The sequence below is a fragment of the Xenopus laevis genome, chromosome 8L, assembly GCF_017654675.1.
Source record: "Xenopus laevis strain J_2021 chromosome 8L, Xenopus_laevis_v10.1, whole genome shotgun sequence".
NCBI lineage: Eukaryota > Metazoa > Chordata > Amphibia > Anura > Pipidae > Xenopus > Xenopus laevis.
In genome coordinates, this window is record NC_054385.1 from 118,940,199 (window position 1) to 118,966,292 (window position 26,094).

The following is a 26,094-nucleotide window of genomic DNA, read 5'->3' on the forward strand; positions in this document are numbered from 1 at the left end:
CTAACTTTTTTTTACCTGAGGGGCATGCCACAGTTGTTTTAGGGTGGGCTCATGTCTAGGACATTAGAGGATCGCTTTTGTCTGTATTTTGCTTCCTTGGACATTTTTAATAATACAGTAAGTGGCCACTTCAATAAATTTCCCCATCTCTAATAAAGACATATATATGACCTATATGTACCCGCCCTGTTTAAATTGGGGTTTTTCCCTGAGACAATATGTGCTTTTTAAATAATAAATAAGGTCAAATCTTGGATTCTAGTTTGGTTGGACTTTTTTATTTTAAACATATCAGAAAAATTCGGATTTTGATAAATAAGTATTCAGCACCATTATCTTTGATAATATTAATAACAATGTTGCGTTCAGTGTCAGTAACATCACTTTATAGAAAACAATAATATAAACAGTATTGTCCTTCAGGGTCACTGAATTTAATGGTCCATAACATGGCCTCATCTTAACACCCAGGCCAAGGATCCTGCCGATTTTTCCTCATGAGGAAGGAGACCTTGCGTGCCATCTCTGAATTATAGATCCGGCGACAGTTCTCGTAATTTTCTCTCCTTCTCTTATTACAAGGCTTCTCGTAATATCGCCTTCGCCTTGCTTCGTCTATGATGCCATCCACAGTTAGAATCCTGATTGGATAAGATACAGAATTAGCCAAGACTCAGGATGATTTCATGTCAGTAACAGTAAGGTGCTGCATTAGTAATGTGCACCCAGCACCTTTAGCAATTCTCTGAATATCTTTGCAGGTGGTGTGAGCAAATGCTGCATGCACAATGAGGCGCAACAAGAACTACGTTTTGTGTGTAAATATAATATATTCTGTGTGCTCCACTTTTTTGTGTGTGCACTGGTGTAGTGAATTGCGGGTCAGGTCCCTCTGCCCTCCCTCCACCCACGCCCAACTTCTGGGTACCTTTTAAAGACCTGGGGCGGGACGAGCAGGCCTTCGTCTGTAAAAGTTCAACTCTGAAGTCGGCATTTGTAAGGTCGTGGGCGGGAAGAGCAGTCCGCAACCCGGAAAGGGGGGTGCGATTTTGGGCCGAAACCGCCAGACCCGCACATCACTACACTGGTGCCTTTAAAGTAGAAGTCAATCTGTATGGGTAAAAAACCCTCCCCCCCCCCGGTGTAGGCCCTCCTCCCCCCCAGCCTACCTGCCCCCCCCCGGGCAAATGCCCCTATCTTGTTACTCACCCCTCGGCGCAGGTCCTCTGCTGCGGAGTTCATGGGCATATTAAGGATCTTCTGCGCATGCACCGAAAGTCACAAAGTTTCCAAAAAAAGATTGGAAACTTCTTGACTTTCGGGCACATGCGCAGTTGGAGGTATTTGCCGGTAAGGAGCTACTGCACATGCGTCCGAAAGTCACAAAGTTTCCGATCTTTTTTCGGAAACTTTGTGAGTTTCGGCGCATGCGCAGTAGCTCCTTACCGGTAAATGCCTCGTACTGCGCATGCACCAAAAAACGCTGGTCAAAGCAGGAAGATGGCGCCTGTGAACTCCACAGTAGAGGACCTGCGTCGGGGGGGGGGAAAGTAACAAGTAAGAGGCGTTGGCGCAGGGGGGGGGCAACAACTCTACCGTGCAGTATGGCAGTTGGGCATTCCCATTGACGGGCTAACTTATATCAAAGCAAGAGATAATAAAACGGAAGGGAATATGTTTATAATATTCCCTCTTTGATCACTCAGATGGGCTGGGTGTTACTTCACCTGTTCAGCATCTTGTAAGCCATGTCCACATTTCCATTTGGTACCATCACAGTGCGAGCGATAAATTTCAGATGATTCGCCATCTCAGCAGCACTAGGAGTGAAAGTAAAATAAAACAATTAGTAAGGAAGGAATAACAGCCTGGGATTTGGCCTAGGGCCCTGGTTCTGTTGAAAACAAACCCTACTGCTGCTACTGGACATCACAAAATGACAATTCTGACAATTATCTGCACCCACAGTTTGGGGACGGCTTTCTCCTGTTTCAGTACAATAAAGCCCCCATGCACTAAGACAGGTCCCTACAGAATGTATTTGCCAAAATGAAAGGGGAGAACCTGACTGGCCGACACAGAACGCTGACCTCAGCCCAGTGGTGTAATTAAAGTGGCACACTCTAGTTATGCCCCTACAAAAAAAAATCTTCAGAGGGGCCCAGTGCTCCAATTCCCATACTCCCAACTCTACCTCCCACTTCCCACCTCATGGTGACTTGCGCCCCTTCCTCGCACACAGGTAAAAGAGCAGCTGGGGAGGGTTTTTTTTTTTTAGCTATAGAGGAAGCAGACCCTGTAGTCTGGGGCCCCTGCAACTGCAGGGTCTGCTTCCTCTATAGTTACGCCACTGCCTCAACCCAACATTGCTGCCCAACCTCACTAACACCACTCACCATGGCTGAATGGAAGCAAATCCTTGTATATAATACTGTATCTATATCTAGTGACCACAGCACAAGTTGCTCATAAAAGCAATTCATACATATGTCTTTGAGCCAATTTGCCCCCTCATCTTTTATTGCAACTTCTACACAATCCCAACATACGGAACGACTTTAGCCCTGTAATGATTATATCTACGGAAAGCATTTTAGGACATCCTCAGGGGAAATCGCTCTCCTGCATGCTATCTCCTAAGGTAGAGGAATGCAGCATCACCTGCTTTTTCTCTCATCATCCTGAAAGGCTGCAGTCGCACCGCCATCCTGGGTCCTCCCTCCTCAGCCTTCAGCCCTCCCTCCTCGGTCCTCAGTACAAACGCCCTCCCTCCTCAGCCATCAGCCCTCCCTCCTTGGTCCTCAGCACAAATGCTCTCCGTCCTCCTGCCTCAGACCTCAGCTCATAAGCCAGACTGATGGCTGAGGAGCGAGGGCTGAGGACGGAGAGTGTTTGTGCTGAGGACCAAGGAGGGAGGGCTGACGGTTGAGGAGGGTTGGCTGCAGGGTTGCCAGATTGGTGGGTTCATAGCTATTTTTATAACTAATTCACGGATTTTAAAAGTCCAAACCCGCCAAGATACGGATTTGGGCTAGTTTTAAAAGCTGCCGAGGGTTCCCTCCAGAAACCAGACTTGCCAGATACTTCCATCACTCCCCAGCAGGTGTCAGTGTAGCCGATTTTAGTGTTTTAGATCTGTGCTGGAGTCTTCTCTCCCTCTGGGCTCACACCTCCTCCACAACTTCTCTCTCCGGCTGTCAGAGTGAGCTCCAGACTGGCTGCAGACAGAGAGGTGGAAGAGAGAGAGAGGGGAAGGAGCCTGTCACACACACACTGCAGGGGGGGGGGGGTTAGGCTCTTTCATCTGATTTGCATAAGGGAAAACTCAGCAGCAAAGGCTCAGCTCAAGGGGCAGTTGGGAGAGAGAGGGCCTTGACTTTCATTAGAGCGAGGGATTGAAGGGATGTTAATTTAGTCAAGGAGGAGGAGGGTTTGCCCCACTTGCAGACTCAGTAATACCAGACTTCTAGTGATGCCCCAGCTCCCATTTCCCAGTGCTGGATTAATTTGCTGTTGCTGGAGGAACCTGACTGACTGAGAAACCCACAAACATTTCTACTCCAGGAAACCTTGTTGTGCTTTCAACTGCCAGTCTCTGTGAATGTGTTACCTGTATAAGGAACGGGACAGAGGTGTGACTGCAGCCTGTCAGGATGGGTGAGAGAAACAACAGTCAATGCTGCATTCCTCTGCCTTAGGAGATCTCATGCAGGAGAACGAATTCCCCTGAGGATGTCCTAAAATGCTTACCGTATATATCACGTATGACAACCTCTCTATAGACATAATCACAATAATACGAGTCAGGGCGCCTGGCATCACATAGTAACCACACACACACAATCTATTCACGGGACTGACAGTAGAAAGGTAGTCACGTGCTCTTAGTGTTGCCACTCATTGGACATGTCCCCTCATTCCAAGCATGAGACTAGCCAGGCAATCCCACAATTCATTGCTCTCTCTCTCTCTCATGCCTTTACACAACGACTAGCCAGGCTATCCCACAATCCATTGCGCGCTCTCGTGCCTTTACACAGCGACTAGCCAGGCTATCCCACAATTCATTTCTCTCTCTCATGCCTTTACACAGCTACTAGCCAGGCAATCCCACAATCCATTGCTCTCTCTCATGCCTTTACACAGCGACTAGCCAGGCTATCCCACAATTCATTGCGCGCTCCCGTGCCTTTACACAGCGACTAGCCAGGCAATCCCACAATCCATTGCACGCTCTCTCTCTCTCTCTCTCTCATGCCTTTACACAGCGACTAGCCATGCAATCCCACAATCCATTGCGCTCTCTCTCATGCCTTTACACAGCGCGTTCCCAAGCACCTTGGGATGTGTAGGCCACACGCAACGTACGCTGGGGATTGTAGTAAAGAAGGGGACACTGACAACTCGTTATTTAGGCGAGAAAAGCGAATCTACACAGACGCCTCCATCCTATCATAAAGCAAAGCCCTCAAAGTTCCCACTCACCCGCTCCGACCTGCCCGCAGCCCTACTACTCTCCTCTCCTCCTTCAGAGCAGTCACCCCTGTCACTTCTTCCCCCAGTCGCGTCACCAGTCACGTGCAGTCTCGGACCCTGCCCACAGCCATCCTGCTAGCCACGCCCACCCCATTCTTCGCGCGAGTGGGATAACAATTGCCTTGGCTGGCGGGTAATCGGGTCGGAGCGGCCTCCTGCTCATTTGCATACCGCGCCCCGGGGGATAAGCCCGCCCAAAGCGTCCCGTTAAACGGAGGCTGCGGTGCAGGTATGTGAAAAGGATGGAGCGGGTGTCTGCGGATTATAGGCCGCGCCAGCCAGCGCTTCTCTTTCTGTGGAGCCAATACTATTCCTTTATCTCCTCAGCGCCTGGCAGGCAGGTGTGGGGGGACTGAGAGTGGGGTGTCACATTGTGTGCCAATAATGATGGCCACATGGGATGGAGGAGGGGGGACGTCACACTTCTCTTCTGGCTCCATTGTGTGATTGGTTACTCTACACCTGGCCGCTGAGCATGCTGGGACTTCTACACTGGCTCAGGTACTTCAGCATAATGATGGCTGCTACACGGATTCGCAACAGTGCCGCAAAGGAAAACTATCTAGGTCAATTACATTCACAAAAGCCCTTTCTCCAATATGGCCGTATGATATACACGTTTTTTTTATTGTCAGATCTACCAGAGCAATGGAAATGAATGTATGCCAGTCTGATTTATGTTTTTCCCCATATCATTTAAGGGTAGGACTTTACGGACGATTTTGGGCGATCCGACCCGCTGCGCAAAAACGCAGGCGTCAAATGGGTGAGAGGGAAATAAGGCAAGCGAATGCATTGTCCGATGAAGTCGCTGCGTCTGCATCCAACAGTCGTGTTGCGACGGATAACCGATGTGGCTTCATTCGACAATGCATTCGCTTGCCTTATTTCCCTCGCATCCCATTTGACGCCTGCGCGTCGGATCACTAAAATCGTCCGTGTAGTCCTACCCTAAGGGGTGGTTCACCTTTCAGTTAACTTTTAGGGGCAGATTTATCAAAGGTCGAAGTGAAAATTCAAATTTAAAAAAAAAAAAAATAGTCTAAATAAAATTCCAATTAAAAAAAAAAGGCAGTTTTGGAAATTTATCATGTACTGTCTCTTTAAAAATTCGACCTCGACCATTCGCCATCTAAAACCTGTTTTGGGGGGATGGGGGACCTCCTAGAATCTATTAGTTGTCAATTGGTGGACTTTGAAAAATCAAAGTTTTTTTTTTTTTCTTTTTTGGAAAAACTTTGAATCGAATTCAATCAAATGCGCTATTAATTCAATTCGTACAATACGAAAACAGACCTATTCGGCCAAAAAAAAAAACCCTATAATTTAATTTCGGTTGGTCTTTTTGAATTCGAATTTCGAAGTTTTCAAATTCGGCCTTTGATAAATCTGCCCCGTAGTGTATTATAGAGTGATGGATTCTAAGCAACTTTTCAATTGGCCTACATTTTAAATTATTTGCCTTCTTCTGTCTCCTTTTAAATGGGGGTCACTGACCTCTTCTGAAAAACAAATGCTCCGTTAGCTTGTTGATGTTATTGCTGCTTTTTATTACTCCTCCTTCAATTCAGGCCTCTCCTATACACATCCAGTCTCTTATTCAAATCAATGCATGGTTGCTAGGGTAATTTGGACGCTAGAAACCAGATTGCTTACATTTCAAATTGGATAGCTGCTGAATATAAAGTTAAATTAAGAAGAAAAAAAATGAATGAAAAAAAAGAAAAAAAAAAAGTAATAATATCACTCTAATTCAAAGGGTAACAATGCTTTTAAAAACATTATACTTCCACTTTTGGTTCAAATTCATTATATCAGCAGTTAAAAAACTGTTAATATCCAGAAAACTAGAAAAAAAACCTGAGCTATTGTACAAAAGTTCTCTGAATTTTTTTTTTTTTTTTTTAAGGTTTATGTTTCCTTTAACTAATACTCCACAGATGCTGAGAAATGTATTGACTAAATGTTGCAAAATTGTAACCGTTCAGAATCTGCACCTGAATTACTGAGCTGCCAGAAACACCAGAGACACGAACATTCAACTTTAGGTTTTGGAACAGTAAAAAAAAAAAAATGGAAAGTCATTCAAAAAAGTATTTATTTCTGTGGAACAATCTGAAATACAATTGAACTGAAAAAAGTGTTTGGAAGGTGAAAAATCCCTTTAAAGATGATTTCCCTTTTCTCGGTAATAATAAACCTGTAGATGGTACCAATCTGCATGAATCTATACTGGTGGCAAAATAATCCTACTGGGTTTAAATAATGTTTAGCAGACTTTTAAGGTATCCTGAAAACCCCAGGTCTTTAGCTTTCTGGATAATAGATCCTATAGCTGTACTGCTCTTTGTTCTAAAGTCAGTGTTCTTGCAATACAAGAGTTGCCCAACAGAGGTCACTCTTTTATTTCAGATTTTCTTGTCTAAAAATGGCCAGTTGGGGGGGAGCATTCAGCTTCAAAATCATTGAACTATCAGGATTGCACGAATGGCAGTCCTAATGTAATATAGGGGTATAAGTACCTAATGCATGGGGTCATTAAAACTATTCTGGATAGTGGAAATGTCCTTGAGATTCGGGGAGATCTAGTCGCGCCGCAACTAATCACCTCTTCTTTGGGGCGTCTAATCTCCCCAAACTGCTTCCCCGTGCACCTGCTTCAACGAAAAAACGCTTCGTTTTCCAAAGTCGCCCGAAATTTCCTCTGACGACTAAATCTCCCCGAATCTCCAGGTGTGCCCTTACCCTTATACTGCTGCAAAAGTGACTTTTTCATCATCATCATCATCATCACCACATATTATGAGCTGCACGGGTTTGTTTTTTTCAAGACACTTAAAAAGAGGTTGTTCACCTTTGAGTTAACTTAGTATGATATAGAGAGTGATATTCTGAGACAATTTGCAATTGGTTGTTATTATTTCTGGTTTCTGAGTCATTTAGCTTTCTATTCAGCAGCTCTCCAGTTTGCAATTTCAGCAGTGCGGTTGCTAGGATCCAAATGACCAGGGCCCGCACCCCCTCAGTGCCCCCCGGCAGCGCCGCACGCCACTAAAATCCACTAAAATTTGGCCGTACGGAGGGGGCGGGGCCTGGCTGTGCGTCACGCACCAGGGCCCGCCCCCTCTAAGAACGCTTCTGTCAAAAAATGTTGTGGTGAATGAAGGCACTTTTACAGCAGTACATCTGCGCTTCTTGGTAGCTCTTCCCTTACATACTTTCTTTTATACCAGATAGTGGGTCATTTATAAGACACAGCACATGTAGTGGGGGCTGACTACATGCAGAGAAGTCTATGGAGCCCATAGGCAGGAGGGAAGCTTAAAAGTACAAATATATAGATAAATAAGGCTATCTGGGCTTCCTTGGCTAAAGGTCAGGGCAATAAAACCTGCAGACAGACGGCAGCTTATTGGCCCTCAGACGGGCTTCCCTGACCGATATCTGACCGAAAATCAGACGGATGTCATTCAGGCAGGTTTAAAGGAAAGCTAAACCCCCCCTCCCCCAATAAAAAAAGCCCCTACATATTCCCCTACATAGTCCCTCCCTGCTCCCCCACATAGTTCATTAGCCTTGAAAGTGTCCCAAATACATTGCTCATGTATCGATGCAAGGGAACTCATGGGCACCATTTTACAGATCTTCGGTCTTCTTCCTTTCCTTCGGCAATTCATGGCACTTTTGGCGCATGCACTGTTGCTATGAACTGGAAGACTGCCCCAGTTGCGCATGCACCAATATGGCGTCACGTATAGATGAAGAACAAAGATCCTGAAGATGACGCCCATGAGCTCCGCTGCACTTACTCTACACATATACATGAGCAATGTATTCGGCACACTTTCAAGGGTAATGAACTATGCGGGGGGAAGCAGGGTGGGGGGGGCTATCTAGGGTAGTAGGTAGGGGCTTTACTTATTAAGGGGGTTTAGTTCTCCTTTATAGATGCCCATTGCATCGAGGATTGCATAGTGTTCTCTTGAAAAGTAAAGCCCATGTAGCCCTACCTACTGCTTTAAAGAAACCTATACCCCAAAATGAACACTTAAGCAATAGATGGTTTATATCATATTAAGTGATATGTTAAAGAATCTCACTAAACTAGTATATATATTTAAGTAAATATTGTCCTTTTACATCTATTGCCTTGAACCAGCATTTTTGTGATGGTCTGTGTGCTGCCTCAGAGATCAGAGACCTGACCAGAAATACTACTACAACTTGATTGGCTCATGTGACCTAACAAGTATGGTTTGTTTGTGTGCACAGTGAATCGTACGATCCCAGGGGGCGGCTCTTATTTTTCAAAATGGCATTTTTCTATTTATGATTACCCAATGGCACATACTACTAAAAAACTATATTATTATGAAAATGGTTTATTTACATGAAGCAGGGTTTTACATATGAGCTGTTTTATGCAATATCTTTTTATAGACACCCAGATTGTTCCGGGGGGTAAATTTTGCGGTCACACCGTCAGTTCTAGTTGCCAGTGAGGACACTGGATTACTGCCATTCGGGAACAAATGTATGAAAAGATTCCTGGCAGCCAGAAATATATATATATATATTTATTTATTTTATATGGTGGCGCAATTGAATAACTTCTTATAGCATCCCATCCAATAAGAATAAACACAATCCTGCAGATAAATAAGGCTCCCTTTGCAGAATATGCCCTAGCCAATATACAGGTATGGGACCTGTTATCTGGAATGCTAGGGACCTGGGGTTTTCCAGATAACTGATCTTTCCATAATTTCCATCTAATTTTCCATTCAGCACTTCCTAGATGTCACTGCTCTCCCCACATTCCCCCTTTCTCTTCACCGTTTAATTATGTAACCAGGGCATGGGGATGGACATCAGGTCCCCCATTCTGGTGCACAAACAAGATTCTGAGATGATACAAGTCTTGTCTTAATAACAGTGTCCACAAAATGGCTCCTGCCGGCTTGCTATAATTATGAACTCCCAGATTGAAGAAAACAAGATTCAAACAATTTATATAGTGCAATTAAAGTTAATTTTCCTTGACTAATGTGATAAAATAGGATTTTGAACAATTTTTTTGGTTGATGGGTCCCCTTTAATTGTAGGTGCAATAAACCCAAAAAATGCCCCCAAACAAGGCAAAACAATTAGGTACAATGTAATAGAAAGGGCTTGCACAATGAATAAACAAGTGGTATTGCAAAAAAGTTCATGTATTTACAAAATCATAGGCAGTCACAAAGAGAAGTCAATTTAGCCATGTATACAAGATAAGGAAAAAGTATCAGCAAAGCATACATTCATGAATACATACCTCCCAAATGAAGTCAAAGGGAATTCCCTTCGAGAAAGGCTTATAGCCGAAATGTCGGGGTAATTCTCATTCTGCGGGAAGGGTATTCGCTTCCTTATGCTGAGTACCTGTATTTGACTAAAGTTGGGTGGTATGTATTTATGAATTGATTACTTCAACATTCCTGGTCGTGGGCTCAGAGACTGTGCTGATCAGCTGGCTGACGTCTTCACTGACATTTTCAACACATCGTTAAGCCAGATGATCAACCCCACATGCTTCAAGTCCATCACCATCATTCCAGTGACAAAGAAATCTTCAGTAACCTGCCTGAATGACTACCGCCCTGTTGCACTAACCCCGGTCATCATGAAATGCTTCGAGAGACTTGTGATGGCACACATCAAGAACACCCTCCCCCGCTCACTGGACCCACTACAATTTGCATATCGGCCAAACAGGTCAACTGAGGATGCCATATCTTCTGTACTCCACCTCTCACTAACTCATCTGGACAAGAAAGACGGTTATGTGAGAATGCTGTTTATAGACTTTAGCTCAACATTCAGTACCATCATCCCTCAAAAGCTGAGTGGGAAACTAAGCGAGCTGGGATTGAGCACCTCTTTGTGCAATTGGATCTTGGACCTTCTGTCAGAGAGGCCTCAGTCTGTTCGTATCGGTGACAACGTTTCCAGCACCATCAGATTGAGCACAGGAGCTCCTCAAGAATGTGTTCTCAGCCCGTTGTTGTACACATTGCTGACACATGACTGTATAGCTAGACACAGCTCAAACCACATCATCAAGTTCGCCGATGACACGAATGTGGTGGGGCTCATCAGCCACAACGACGAGTCGGCGTACAGAGATGAGGTTCAGCAGCTGGCAGTCTGGTGCAGTGAGAACAACTTGTCACTGAATGTGGATAAAATGAAAGAGATGATCGTCGACATCAGAAGAACTTGCTCTGCTCACACACCACTCAACATCAACGGCTCCACAGTAGAGACAGTAAAGAACACCAAATTCCTGGTCCACATCTCTGATGACCTCAACTGGACCACCAACACCACCTCCATCACCAAAAAGGCTCAGCAGCGTCTTCACGTCCTAAGATGACTGAAATGGACCAGCCTTCTGCCTCCCACCCTCACAGTGTTCTACAGGGGCACCGTAGAGAGCGTTCTGACGAGCTGCATCTCCATCTGGTACAGTAGTGCCAGCTCTGCTGACCAGAAAAGTCTACAGCGGAATGTCAGAGCAGCTGGCAACATCATTGGAGCGGCTGTTCCATCACTGCAGGACATCTTCCACAAGCGCTGTGTAAGAAAGGCCTCCTGCATTGCACTGGACTCCACACACCCCTCACACGGACTGTTCACACTGCTCTCATCCGGCAGACTCTTTCGCAGCACTAAAGCTCGAACAACCAGGCTGCACGAAAGCTTTTTTCCACAAGCGATCAGACTCCTCAACTCACTGCCTGCCCTCCCACTACATTCCAGACACACCTGAACTGTGAACTTAACTTTGTGAACTGTTAATTTATTTGCACAATTCTAAAGGTTTACACATGTATATATACAATTTCTGCCAATATATTGCACATTTCAAATACCTTTTTGTGATATGTACTAGCTGGAACCACGTCGTCTCGTCTCACTGTGTATTCGTATACTGCTGAGATGACAATAAAGTTTACTTTGACTTTGCTGACAGTTTTGCCTCATCTTGTGTATGATTAAATTGACTTCTCTTTGTGATTGCCTATGTTGATTCTGTAAATACATGAACTTTTTTGCAATACCACTTTTGTCTGTTTATTCAGTGTACAATCCCTTTCTATTAGATTGTACCTAATTGTTGATTCAGACACAGGCACTGGCACAGAGTTCCAAATTTAAATAGTAAATTGCATTCTCATTGTTAAATTGCATGCAAGTTATACCATATTATAGTATATTGTTACCACATTGGAAGTCTATTTTTGCATTGTGCACCTTGTGACGGTATATCTCTTACAAGAAGTTAAAGGGGTTGTTCTTAACCTTCCAAAACTTTTTTTTCAGCTCAGTTGTTTTCAAATTGTTCACCAGAAATAAAGACTTTTTTTCAATTGCTTTCCATTTTTTTTTTTTTAAACTTTTTACCGTTTTTCCAAAATCTAAGTTTTAATGTTGAATGTTCATGTCTCTGGTGTTTGAATCTGGCAACTCAGTAATTCAGGTGCAGATTCTGAACTGTTACAATTTTGCTACATTAGTTAATAAATTTCTCAGCAGCATCTCTGGAGAATTAGCAACTATTGTATCAATTCTAACAGCTGCCTGTAATGAAACTCGGATTCTGCTCAGCAGGGACAAAGATAAGAAATGAATAGGGATGGGCGAATTTGACCCGTTTCGTTTTGCAAAAAATGTCGCAGGCGCTTGTTAAAGTATATGGGCGTCAAAATTTTTTTGACGCTCGGCTTTTTTTTTTTTTTTGACGCACAACGCCAAACAAGTCTGTGGGCGTCATTTCTGCAGCAAAACAAGATGAAAATATTTGCCCATCCCTACAAATGAATCAACTTAGGGGCAGGTTTATCAAGGGATTTTTTTATGGCCAAAACTGTCAAATTCGACTAGGGAATTATTTAAATTCGATTCGAGTTTCTTTAAAAAAAAAAAACTTGAATTTTGAGATTTATCATCCATCTTCCGGCTCCTCTGTAAGCTGACTGAGAGATCGGTATTTCTGCACATGCGCAGTTGGAGTAGTTTGCCGGTTTGCGACAACTGCGCGGAATTACACGGAAAATGCCGATTTCTCAGCTGTAGTTGTTTGCAGCCTTCCTGACATTCAAGTTTTTTTTGTTTTTTTTTTTGTGAAAAAAAAAACTCAAATCGAGTTTTTAGAACAAGAATCGAATTCGATTTGAGTTTTCGGGACGATCCTATTCCCCCGAGTTGGACAAATTAGATTTTTTAAATGAATTTCGATCGAATTTCAAGTTCATGGGAGTTTATGGGAGTTTTTAAATCTCGCATGAATTGTATGTAAATTCGACTTTTGATAAAGTTTATGAGAGTTTTTAAAAACCTGCATGAATTGTGTATTCGACCTTTGATAAATGTGCCAATGTATCAATTTAGAACAGTTTACAGGGTCGGCGACTCCCACAGCTGCTCTAGAAGGTGAAAAAAAATAAAACTTTACACACCAGTATTAGAAAAACAGTCAGACATAGAAAATAGAAAGTAATTGTAAAAAGTCTTTATTCCTGGTGAACTATCTGAAACCAACTGAACTGAAAACAGTGTTGAAAGGTGAACAACACTTTTAAATGTTAGTTTAATTTGGGCATCAAACTGGTAGTTGGAGAGCACAGGACACATTATTAATAAATAGACTGTTTACGGGAAGTTCACATTTATGTGTTGGTAAATAAACCAGAAGTTCATTGATGATTTTAAAAGGTCTGTATATGGACCCCCCCCCCCACATGTGGGCAATGGTTGCCCCTCTATCCCATATCCAAGGGGTCTGCTATCCCTATTACACCACAGCTAGTGAGGTGATTATTTCATTTACTGTCTGTCTGTAAGCTGTAAAAATACTGTGTCTCTTCTCTTGATATTTCCTGCAGATTTCAAGTGTATTGAGGATTTTGGCGGATGCAGCTTTCTCACTTCTTTGGGTAAGCGTCTTTCTTCTCTGGTTTCTGTTATACAATAGTCAATGTTTTAATTATCAGAATTGCAAATAATATGTTGTTTTTCTACCCGGAGATACAGTATATTCAGTCCTTGAAATAATGGGGAGAGAGGACAGAAAGGAAAGGCAACTCAAGGTTGTCAACTTGCTTTTTAGTGATACTGTAGTATACTACTAACAGACAGTGTTTGGTAACCTTTTATTACATAACCCCCCTTGCCTTTTTAATTAGATTATCTTGTGAAAGCGCTCAACATTTTGCACGGGGGTGGAATTGGTAACCCTTTTTTAAAGGTTATCCCCCTCAAATGCTGATTACTTTGCTTTTACATGGGTTATGTCATATCATACGCAATATGGGGAACCCCATAGAAGCTGAAACTCCTGGTGTTACTGCTCTAGAGTCCTGTCCTCAAGGCTACATACAAGTTAAGTAATGCACAAAATTCACAGCTTAGCTTCATAATATAGTTGTGCATGCTGTTAATTACAAATAATTATATAGCTATCTATAGAGGCTGGTATTTCAGTTTAGAACACATTGAAAGACCTCCGCAAACATCTGGCTTTCAGCTGAAATAGGGAAAACCTATTTTCATTGTCCCTCTTCTGTGCTACTTATTACATTCATTTCACACCATTTTATTAAAATTTCTTTTTAATTTTCACCTTTTAAAGAAAATCCTCATTACAGCAGTAATAAAGGCAATATTTCCAGGACTGTTCTTTTGAGGTGATAGCATGTAGCTGGGAACATTTGCTGTTAATGACAAAAATAACTTGTTCAGTAAAAATACAGTTAGTACAGTGCTTAATGATTCAGAGTTCTCTATATGGATAGTGTCAATTTTATTGTTAAAGGAACAGTAAAGCCAAAACATTAAATTCTTTTAAAGTAATGAAAATATAATGTAGTGTTGCCCGGCACTGTTAAAACTGACATGTTTGCTTCAGAAACACTACTATAGTTTATATAAATGAACTGCTGTGTAGCCATGGGGGCAGCCATTCAAGCACAGGATACACAGTAGATAACAGATAAGTACTACTATAGTTTATATAAACAAGCTGCTGTATAGCCATGGGGACAGCCATTCAAGCACAGGATACACAGTAGACAACAGATAAGTACTACTATAGTTTATATAAACAAGCTGCTTTATAGCCATGGGGACAGCCATTCAAGCACAGGATACACAGTAGATAACAGATAAGTACTATTATAGTTTATATAAACAAGATGCTGTGTAGCCATGGGGGCAGCCATTCAAGCACAGGATACACAGTAGATAACAGATAAGTACTACTATAGTTTATATAAACAAGCTGCTGTGTAGCCATGGGGGCAGCCATTCAAGCACAGGATACACAGTAGATAACAGATAAATACTACTATAGTTTATATAAACAAGCTGCTGTGTAGCCATGGGGGCAGCCATTCAAGCACAGGATACACAGTAGATAACAGATAAGTACTACTATAATTTATATAAACAAGCTGCTGTGTAGCCATGGGGGCAGCCATTCAAGCACAGGATACACAGTAGATAACAGATAAGTACTACTATAATTTATATAAACAAGCTGCTGTGTAGCCATGGGGGCAGCCATTCAAGCACAGGATACACAGTAGATAACAGATAAGTACTACTATAGTTTATATAAACAAGCTGCTGTGTAGCCATGGGGACAGCCATTCAAAGCTGGAAAAGGAGAAAAGCCTCTGCATAAGCTCTGTAGTATACTTCTGCACTTATCTGTTATCTGCTGTGTATCCTATGCCTTTCTCTTTTTTTCAGCTTTGAATGGCTGCCCCCATGGCTACATAGCAGCTTGCTTATATAAACTATAGTAGTACTTATCTATCTACTGTGTATCCTGTGCTTGAATGGCTGCCCCCATGGCTACACAGCAGCTTGTTTATATAAAATATAGTAGTACAGATATGGGACCTGTTATCCAGAATGCTCGGGGACCTGGGGCTTTCCGGATAAGGGATCTTGCTGTAATTTGGATCTTCATACCTTAAGTCTACCAGAAAATCACGTAAACATTAAATAAAGCCAATAGGCTGGTTTTGCTTCCAATAAGGATTAATTGAATCTTAGTTGGGATCAAGTACAAGCTACTGTTTTATTATTACACAGAAAAAGGAAATCATTTTTAAGAAATCAGATTATTTGATTATAATGGAGTCTATGGGAGACAGCCTTTTCGTAATTCGGAGCTTTCTGGATAACGGGTTTCTGGATAACAGATCCCATACCTGTACTTATCTGTTATCTACTGTGTATCCTGTGCTTGAATGGCTGCCCCAATGGCTACACAGCAGCTTATTTATATAAACTATAGTAGTACTTATCTGTTATCTACTGTGTATCCTGTGCTTGAATGGCTGCCCCCATGGCTACACCGCAGCTTGTTTATATAAACTATAGTAGTACTTATCTGTTATCTACTGTGTATCCTGTGCTTGAATGGCTGCCCCCATGGCTACACCGCAGCTTGTTTATATAAACTATAGTAGTACTTGTCTGTTATCTACTGTGTATCCTGTGCTTGAATGGCTGCCCCCATGGCTACACCGCAGCTTGATTATATAAACTATAGTAGTACTTATCTGTTATCTACTGTGTATCCTGTGCTTGAATGACTGCCCCCATGGCTACACAGCAGCTTGTTTATATAAACTATAGTAGTACTTATCTGTTATCTACTGTGTATCCTGTGCTTGAATGGCCACCCCCATGGCTACACAGCAGCTTGTTTATATAAACTATAGTAGCGTTTCTGAAGCAAACACACCCGTTGTACCAGTGTAGCGCAACACTACATTAAATTGTCGTTCTTTATTGTCATGTTTTGGTGTTCCTTTAAGAGGAAGCCTACTGTGACCAACCCCTTTGAATGCAGAGCTGCAGTACAGTACCTAGAAGTAACAGTATGTGTTGTACAACTCCAGGGCAATGGACTTTTCAAGTGTCACTCCCCATCCAGTGATGTAGGACAGGGAGTCATAGTATTTGCAACCTTGTAATTCACAGGGGGAAATACTCAGAGCGATCTCCACTGACCTGTATTAATGACAGTTGTGATAATAAGTCATGTGCTCTTTCCTAATAAATGCCACTGTCTCTCAAAATTCCACCAGTATCATCATGTTTGTTTTATAGATGTCAGCTTGTGTGCATTGTCTTCAGGGGACAGTGATAATACTTTATTTTCAGTGCTGCTAAACTGTACAATGTATAGTCCCTCTGACAATAGCAATGTTTGTTGTTTATACTACTCTAACGTTCTTCTATTTGTTCTGTTTCAGACTTCGTAGTGCCCAGACCAGATGAAATAGTAACATAACTCAGACACAATGGCCTCTGAAGCTGTGAGTTCATCAACACTAGCTGGAAATAGTTCACTCATCACATTAGCAGTTTAGACCAACCTGTAGAAGTGATTTACTTGGAACTAAAGCCCTCAAAGATTTCTGTGGCCCACCACCCTCCGACACAGTGCAGCTATAACTTATCTTCTGGCTTCCAAGTGTGGGAATTTCAATCGGGGGAAAGTCTTATGTGCCCTACTCTGGGGTACCGCTCTCCATGTGCCATTAAGCCGAATTCACAGGCCATGTCTATTGGATCAGTGTCATCTAACAAACTTGCATTAAAGCCGTAGTTCACCTTTAATATGTTATAGAAAAGCAACTTTTCAATTGGTCTTCATTTTTTATTTTTAGCAGTACTTGAATTATTTGCCCTTTTCTTCTAAATCATTCCAGCTTTCAAATAGGGGTCACTGACCCATCTAAAATCAAATTTTCTGTAAGGCTACACATGTATTGTTATTGCTACTTTTTATTACTCATCTTTCTATTCAGGCCTCTCCGATTCATATTCCAGTCTTTTGTTCAAATCAATGCGTGGTTGCTAGGGGAATTTGGACCCTAGCAAACAGGCTGCTGAAACTGAAAACTGGAGAGCTGCTGAATAAAAAGCTAAATAACTCAAAAACCACAAATGATAAAAAATGAAAACAAATTGCAAATTGTCTCAGAATATCACTCTCTACATCATACTAAAAGTTATCTCCCCTTTAAAGGGTATGTTCACCTTCCAACCACTTTTTTCATTTCAATTGTTTCCAGATTGGTCACCAGAAATAAAGACTTTTTCAATTGCTTTCCATTTTTAATTTTTTTTATACAGTTTTTCCAAAATCTTAAGTTTAAAGTTGAATGTCCCTGTCTCTGATGTTTGAGTCTGGGAGCTCAGTAATTCAGGTGCAGACTCTGAACTGTTACAATTAGTACTAGCAGTATTAGCAACTATTGTATCAATTCTAACAACTGTCTGTAATGAAACCCAGAGATTCTGCTCAGCAGGGACAAAAGATAAGAAATGTATCAACAAATGTATCAATTAGAACAGTTTACAGGGTCGGCGACCCCCCCCCCCCCACCCGAGCTGCTTTTGAAGCTGAAAGATGACACTTAACACTTCGATATTAGAAAAACAGTGACACATAGAAAATATAAAGAAATTGTAAAAAGTCTTTATTTCTGCTGAACAATCTGAAACCAACTGAACTGGAAAAAGTGTTGGAAGGTGAACATCCCCTTTATTATATGTCCAAGTATAGTGGCCTGTGTCAGTCCTGCTAAGTAATGTGAGTATTCTTGCAACATTGAAACACCAAACTAGAGTTAACTCTCCTGTCCAGGGAGAATAATATTTGTGGGGAGTCATTGATGATTCTGAAGTAATCACTTATACTGTATAAGCCTGTTATAAATATAGGATTGATTATTAAATACTCCAGCATAGTCTTAGGGGGTTATTTACTAAACTCTGAATGCAAAAATCACGAAAAATTTGTGATTTTTTTTTATATATATAAAGTTAGACTTTTAAAAAAATCAAGAACTTTTCGGAATTTATTAAACCCAGAGGATGGGAAAAGTCTGAATCTGAAAATCCGGCATCTCAGACCTGTCGAGGTTGTATATAAGTCCATGGGAGAAGTCCCAGTGATTGATGTGCGCCGAAGTTTTCGGAATTTCGGAAAATCAGATTTTTCCCGTTTTTTTCGGATTTATTCCCTCAAACAAAATTTTCGAGAAAGTGTATTAATAAATAAACCTAAAAAACCTGTGTGGATTTGGTCGGAGTTTTTTTCAGAAAATATTGAGATAAATTCAGACTTTGATAAATAACCCCCTTAGTATGGACACATGACTACATTTGTTAATAGTCTGCACTAGGGATGGGCGAATTTTTAAAAATTACTTGTATAGCGTCGTGCGTCAAAATAATTTAGTCGAACGACAAAATTATTTTGACACCCATAGACTTTAATGGGCATTGGCAACATTTCGGTGGCGGCGAATCTTTGGAGAAACTAAATGGGTCAAATTCGCCCATCCCTAGTCTGCACATAGAGATTCTGTAAGATTCTGTAAAACAGTGGGTTTGCCTGTACTGAAGGCAATTCAGCAGAAACCGGCCCTATGTTTGCTGATCAACTGTATCTATAAATGCATAAATGCCATTAAACTACACCAGCATAAGTATTCCCCTGTACTAAACACACATTAGAAGGGGCTTTAGGTATCATCATTTATATATATATATATATATATATATATATATATATATATATATATATATATATATAATACACAAAAGCCATGAATATCTTGTAAATTATATCCTTATAAGTGAGTTCTGATGTCATCAGTTATAAACGGTGAGTTCTGATGTCATTTCTGTCACATGACTCACTCAAACTTGTGTATTATAATAAATAAAGTACCCCCAGTTGCAAAATATGAGGATATTAGAAGTTACCTCGGAGTTCCATGGCCTTCGGCCTCGTGTTTTTATATGGTCATGAAACTCCTCGGTAACTTATAATATCCTTATATTTTACAAGAGGGGGTACTTTATTCACTATATAATCTACAGTCTGGTCATTTCCCTATGGGACCAGACTGACATCAGAACGCGCCGTTTATAACAGGGGCAGCTGAATTTGACGAAGCGCAAAACATGCAACCAAAATTTCGACTCCGACCCCCCCACAAAATGTAGATTATAATGCATAATGTACCCCCTACTAGAAATTTATAAAGATATCAGAAGTCACCTCGGAGTTATGTGACCTGTATAAAAGCACTTGGCCTGCGGCCTCGTGCTTTTATATGGTCATATAACTCCTAGATGACTTATAATATCTTTATAAATTACAGTAGGGGGTACATTATCCACTATCGTAGGGATTAAAAATCAAATCCTCATGGATGGGGAGAATCTTACCATGCTTTAGCAATTATATTATTATGGATCCCAGAACCAGCACATCACTCAATTTTAAACCCACTGACTAAATATTCATACAGGTATGGGGTCCATAAACCCGTTATCCAGAAAACTCAGAATTATGGAAAGTCTGTCTCCCATAGACTCCATTTTATCCAAATAATCTAAATTTTTAAAAAATGATTTCCTTTTCAGTGATAATAAAACAGTAGCTTGTACTTGATCCCAACTAAGATATAATTAATCCTTATTGGAAGCAAAACCAGCCTATTGGGTATTGGGCAGATTTATCAAGGGTCGAAATTCCAATTCAAATAGATCAACCGATATTAAGTTGAAGGTTTTTTTTGGTCGAATAGGTCCGTTTTCGATTGAATAGGTCCGTATTCGGCCGAATTCGAATCATACAAATCGAAGGAAAAGCGCATTTGATCGAATTCGATTCAAAGTTTTTCCCACCAATTGACTCCAGATGGGTTCTACGAGGTCCCAAATAGGCTAAAACAGCAATTCGGCAGATTTTAGATGGCGGATGGTCGAAGTCGAATTTTTAAAGCGACCGTACACGATAAATTTAAATATTCCAATTTTTTAATATTTTTCAAATTCAAATCGAACACAAAAATAGCTTGAAATTCAAATTTTTTTCATTCGAAAATTTCACCTCGACCTTTGATAAATTTGCCCCTTAATGTTTACATAATTTTCTAGTAGACTGAAGTAGTATGAAATCCAAAGTACAGAAAAATCTATTATCTGGATAACCCCATATCCCGAGCATTCTAAATAACAGGTCCCATACCTGTATCATCTGGCATGATTAGACTTTTGGATTAACTTTTTTTTAGTTGTAATTTTGTGTTGATCCTATATTTGCATTCGTTGCAGAAAATGGATATTGAAATGCCGCTTTTAATACTGTACAAAATACGGACAAGCCGCCTGTCGCAGAACAAAGAGCAGCAGAGGGGCGGGAGAAATGCAGCGAAAAAGAGACGCGTTTACTTGCGAAACGAAAGGAAGTTCCCCAACCGAGTAAATCTCCTTGATCTGAACGAAGAAGAGATTAAAGCGAGATATCGATTATCCTCCGCAGCCATTCAGTCCCTCTTTGAAAAAGTAAAAGAAAACTTAAATCCCAAAACAGAGCGAAGCCACGCCATTCCGGGCATCGTCAAGTTACTGTGCGCGCTACACTTTTTCACCAGTGGCTCTTTCCAGAACAGCGTCTCCACAGCCGGCGGCATCACCCAGTCCAGCTTCAGCCGATTCCTCTTCCAAGTCATACAGGCCATAGTGAACTTGTACAAAGAGTACATTAGTTTTCCTAATGACCCAGCCTCACTGAAAGCAGTCAAACGGTCCTTCATGAGTGTAGCGGGATTCCCGAATGTCATCGGGGCCATCGATTGCACCCATGTTGCCTTATCGCCCCCGTCCGAAAATGAATACATCTATCGGAATGAAAAGCACTTCCATTCGTTGAATATGCAAGTCGTCGTGTCGTACAACATGAAGATTATCGACGTGGTGGCCAAGTTCCCTGGTTCCACTGAAGACTCCTACATATTAAGTCAGTCTGGGCTTCATCAGCGTTTCGAGAATGGGGAATTTGGATCTGGATGGTTGTTAGGTATTGTTTGGATTTTACCTTATACAGTGAAACCTCGATTTTAAGTACCCTGATTTTAAGTTTCCCCCCATTTTACATTTTTTATTTGTGGTCTTTCAACGGGTGCATTTCCCTGATACTGTTTTCCCGGATTTACATAAAAAATTGTCCTAGTGTTTCCTCTGGTTCTGCTTGTAAATGGTCAATTCCAATTAGTCTTGTACCAATCACTTATTGCTTTAGCTTGTGTATGTGACTGACAGAGTCTTGCCCATAGTATAACATTAAAGGGGTAGTTCACCTTTAAGGTAACTTTTATTATGCAACTTTTCAATTGGTTTTCATTATTTATTTTTTATAGTTTTATAGTTATTTGCCTTTTTCCTCTGACTCTGCAGCTTTCAATGGGAGTCGCTGACTCCCTTCTAAAAAAACAAATGCTCTGTAAGGCTACAAATGTATTGTTATTGTTACTTTTTATTACTTCCATTCAGACCCTCTATTATTCATATTCCAATCTCTTATTCAGATCAAAGCATGGTTGCTAGGGTCATTTGGACCCTAGTCACTAGATTGGTTAAGATGCAAATTGAAGAGCTGCTGAATAAAAAGCTAAATAACTCAAACCTTCAATAATAAAAAATGAAAACAAAGTGCAAATTTTCTTACAATATCACTCTCTACGTCATACTAAAAGTTATCTCGCAGGTGACCAACCCCTTTAACACTGCAATGCTTAACCCTTGTTATTAACACAGTAAAAATTGTATCTCATAGTAAAACGGATTCCTGTGCTTATATCCATTCAGTACTTTAAGAATAAGTTACTTTAATACACTTCCCTGATTTTACATTTTCCCGGATTATTACTATTATTATTTTCCTGGTCCCCTGAAAAACCTAAAATGGGGGTTCTACTGTGTACAGGAAAGAGCATCCCCCCTGTTGTAAAATATAAGGATATTTTAAGTCACCAAGGGGTTCCATGATCATATATATAGGACCAGTGCTTTTATGCAGGTCATGGAACTCCATGTTAATAACAAGGGTTAAGCATTGCAGTGTTTTATAATATCAATTATAATACACAATTTTAATAAGTTGTGTGCCACAAATGTCATCACTAAGCACCGATTATAAATAATAACATCACTAAGCGCTGCTGATAAGGATATCATGTACAGGATATTCATGGCTCTTGTGTATTATATAGTGAATAAAGTACCCCCTCTTGTAAAATATAAGGATATTATAAGTTACTGAGGAGTTCCGTGACCATATAAAAGGAAGAAGACAAAGGCCGAGCGTTTTTATACAGGTCATGGAACTCCAAGGTGACTTCTAATATCCTCAAAGTTTGCAACAGGGGATACTTTATTTATTATAATACACAAGTTTCAGTGAGTCATGTGACAGAAATGACATCACTAAGCTCCGATTATAACTGATGACGTGTATATAGTGAATAAAGTACTCCCTATTGTAAAATATAAGGATATTATAAGTCACCGAGGACCATATTAAAGGACGAGTCCAAAGGCTGAGTGTTTTTATACAGGTCATGGAACTCCGAGGTTACTTCTAATATCCTCGTATTTTCTAACAGCGGGTACTTTATTTATTATAATACACAAGTTAGTGAGTCAAGTGACAAAAATGACATCACTACTCACCGTTTATAACTGATGACATCACTAGTCACCATTTATAAGGATATAATTTACAGGATATTCATGGCTTATGTGTGTTATATTTCTATAATAAGGGATATTGTATTGATTGTATAATATCTGTATTGCAGGTGATAACATGTATGGCCTAAAGCCTTGGCTCATGACTCCCATTAATAATCCTAAAACCCGGGCAGAGAAAAAATACAATCACGCTCATTCTACGACGCGCTCAACAATCGACCGTACGTTTGGAATGCTTAAAACCCGATTCGGATGCCTGGATAAATCGAAAGGGGTTTTGCTTTACTCCCCTGAGAAAGTCTGTAAAATATTTTTCGTCTGCTGCATACTTCACAACATTGCCATGAATGAAAACGACGACTTGGAAATAATCGAGGAGTATGCTCAGCATGAAGAAATAAACACGGAGCCCTTCGAAGATGATACGGACGAAGGAGGCGTTCTACGAGAGAAGTTGATACTGGATCATTTTTCAGGTTATTATTTATTGACACTGCATCTAAACATTGCCGTCGCTGTCGATTTTGCAATTACAATGAAGACCGTAATCAAAATAAGTAGAAATTAACGTGCCGTGGTATTTCTGGTTCAGGTCTCCTTTTGACTTAAAGCAGAAATATTTGTCCTACCCCCCCCCCTGGGGTGCTGAATGCAGTGACAGAGGACCCAGATTGTGCACTAATTACAGTTACATTCAGGATTAATACTTTTCATCCTAAATATTCCTGGAAGTATAGTCAGAAAGCTATAGCGTTAGATATGGGATGATTGCCTATGTGCAGGGGCTATTTGACTATATAAATACATCCAAAACCATTTCCTATGCTCCATATATCATGGAAGCTTTGTCATGTATAGAGTGTATTGATCAGGCATAGAGCATGCCTGTTAAAGGAGAACTAAAGCTTAACTATATTAACCACAGCCCTTTAGCAGTAAAGATCTGTGTCTCCAAAGATGCCCCAGTAGCTCCCCATCTTCTTTTCTGCTGATTCACTGCACATGCTCTGTGCTGCTGTCACTTACTGAGCTTAGGGACCCACTCACAATATACAGTACACATAGGGGATTATTTACTAAAATCTGAATGCAAAAATCACAAAAAATTCATAATTTTTTTTCAATAAAATCGGACTTTTAAAAATAAAATCGCGAATTTTTGGGAGTTTATTAAACCTCGAGGATGGGAAAAGTCAGAATCTGAAAATCCAGCATCTCCGACCTGTTGAGGTTGCATATAAGTCAATGGGAGAAGTCCCAAAGATTTTTGATGTGCGCTGGGTTTCTGGCAATACCCCGAACTTTTCAGGCAAACAATCCGAAAAAAACGTGAAAATTGGATGAAAAATCCGAAAAAAATAATGAAAACTGATTTTTCACGATTCTTTTGGATTTTTTCACGCAAACAAAATTTTCGGGACACTGACACCAAAAAACCTGTGCAGATTTGGTCTGAGTTTTTTTTCAGAAAATATTGAGATAAATTTGGACTTTGATAATTAACCCCCATAGAATAGAAATGTCACAATATAAGGCTCATTAGTAATTAATACAGATTATTGGTGCACGGCAGCACAGAAAACAGCACAATTAACATCAGAATTTAATTACGTAATCAGTTTGAAAAAGGAACTAAAATGTAGCTTGCTTTGATTATTTTATTTTTTTTCAAAAGGATTGCCCTGTAAAACTGTCATATAAGCTGATACTACAGAGCTCATTATTAAATTCTCATGATAATTGTGCTGGTGCAACCATTTAGGGAAGGGGGGCAGTTTCACAGTATGTAGTCACTGCTGTATGCTCAGCACACAATGTAAATGGGTTGTTCACCGTTTCAATTTTAGACCATTTGCTATTGGTTTTCATTTTTTATTATTTGTGGTTTTTCAGTTATTTAGCTTTTTATTCAGCTGCTCTCCAGTTTGCAATCTCAGCAGTCTGGTTGCTAGGGGACAAATTACCGCAGTAACCATGCATTGATTTGAATAAGAGACTAGAATATGAATCAGAGAGGGACTGTAATAAAAAAGTAGCAATAACTATACATTTGTAGCCTTACAGAGCATTTGTTTTTTTTTTAGAAGTTTGTGTACTGGAGAGAGTCAAAATAAGGCAAATAATTTAAAGAGGTGGTTCACCTTTAGTTAACTTTTAGTATGTTATAGAATGGCCAATTCTAAGCTACTTTTCAATTGGTCTTCATTGTTTGTTTGTTTTTATAGTTTTTTATTGCTTTTTGTTTTGACTCTTTCCAGCTTTCAAATGGGGGTCACTGACCCCAACTAAAAACAAATGTTCTGTAAGGCTACAAATGTATTGTTATTGCTGCTTTTTATTCCTCCTTTTTCTATTCAGGCCTCTTTTATTCATATTCCAGTCTCTTATTCAAATCAATGCATGGTTGCTAGGGTAATTTGGATCCTATCAACCAGATTGCTGAAATTTCAAACTGGAGAGCTGCTGAATAAAAAGCTAAATAAGTCATAAATATCCAGCAAATAATAAAATCTGCAGGATTGACATAAAAGTAACATTGTGCCACCCCTGTAAATTCTACAGCCTTTTAATCAAACCAAGTCAACTGTTAATTCATCTCTGTAGCAAACCAATTAGTAAATGTCATATATGCAATTTTACTTATGACTTTCTTTTTGTCTTTGTTTTGTTTTTGTTTGTTCCTCCCTAGACTAAACCTCGGTCAAGAAACACTAGAAGAACCGTGAACAAAAATAACCACAACAATAATAATAAAAAAAAAAGAAAAACAAAGAAGAAACTTTTTAGTAAACACAATTAGTTCTCTGTTAAAATCTGACTTTTGCTTTTTCGATTCTTCATGTACCGGATCCTTTCTATGAGTGCAAGTGTTAATAGTTCATAATTGTGTTTTTGAAAAGTTAAAATGTAAATAGTACACGCTTCTATATTTTTGTTAAA

General features: G+C 40.4%; 2 protein-coding genes across 3 annotated transcripts; one reads left to right on the top strand and one right to left on the bottom strand.

The window, feature by feature from the left end:
- Positions 1–249: 249 nt before the first annotated feature.
- mrps21.L (mitochondrial ribosomal protein S21 L homeolog) lies at positions 250–4,625 on the bottom strand. The gene is made up of 3 exons (XM_018231368.2): positions 4,486–4,625; positions 1,728–1,820; positions 250–641 (listed from the first exon to the last, which is right to left on the bottom strand). Exons 2-3 carry the CDS (start codon positions 1,808–1,810, stop codon positions 461–463), a joined length of 264 nt encoding a protein of 87 aa, XP_018086857.1. The 5' UTR covers positions 1,811–1,820; positions 4,486–4,625; the 3' UTR covers positions 250–460.
- A 3-nt stretch (positions 4,626–4,628) lies between these two features.
- On the top strand, positions 4,629–26,094 carry LOC108699343 (putative nuclease HARBI1). Of its 2 annotated transcripts, none has more exons than XM_018231358.2 (6): positions 4,629–4,765; positions 13,464–13,514; positions 16,851–16,913; positions 20,737–21,481; positions 23,262–23,630; positions 25,844–26,094. In XM_018231358.2, the coding sequence occupies exons 3-6, from the start codon at positions 16,899–16,901 to the stop codon at positions 25,846–25,848; spliced, it is 1,134 nt and encodes a 377-aa protein (XP_018086847.1). In that variant the 5' UTR covers positions 4,629–4,765; positions 13,464–13,514; positions 16,851–16,898; the 3' UTR covers positions 25,849–26,094. The 2 variants fall into 2 exon arrangements, with proteins under 2 accessions (XP_018086847.1, XP_018086848.1); XM_018231359.2 differs by lacking the exon at positions 4,629–4,765 and adding an exon at positions 4,782–5,037.

Excerpts from the sequence above, each read along its gene's own strand:
- LOC108699343 (XM_018231358.2), top strand. Across the intron at positions 21,482-23,261 it reads TGGATCTGGATGGTTGTTAG|GTGATAACATGTATGGCCTA; the intron begins GTATTGTTTGGA and ends TCTGTATTGCAG.
- mrps21.L (XM_018231368.2), bottom strand. The coding sequence starts at position 1,810 with ATGGCGAATCATCTGAAATTTATCGCTCGCACTGTGATGGTACCAAAT. Across the intron at positions 642-1,727 it reads GCTTACAAGATGCTGAACAG|GATTCTAACTGTGGATGGCA; the intron begins GTGAAGTAACAC and ends TTATCCAATCAG.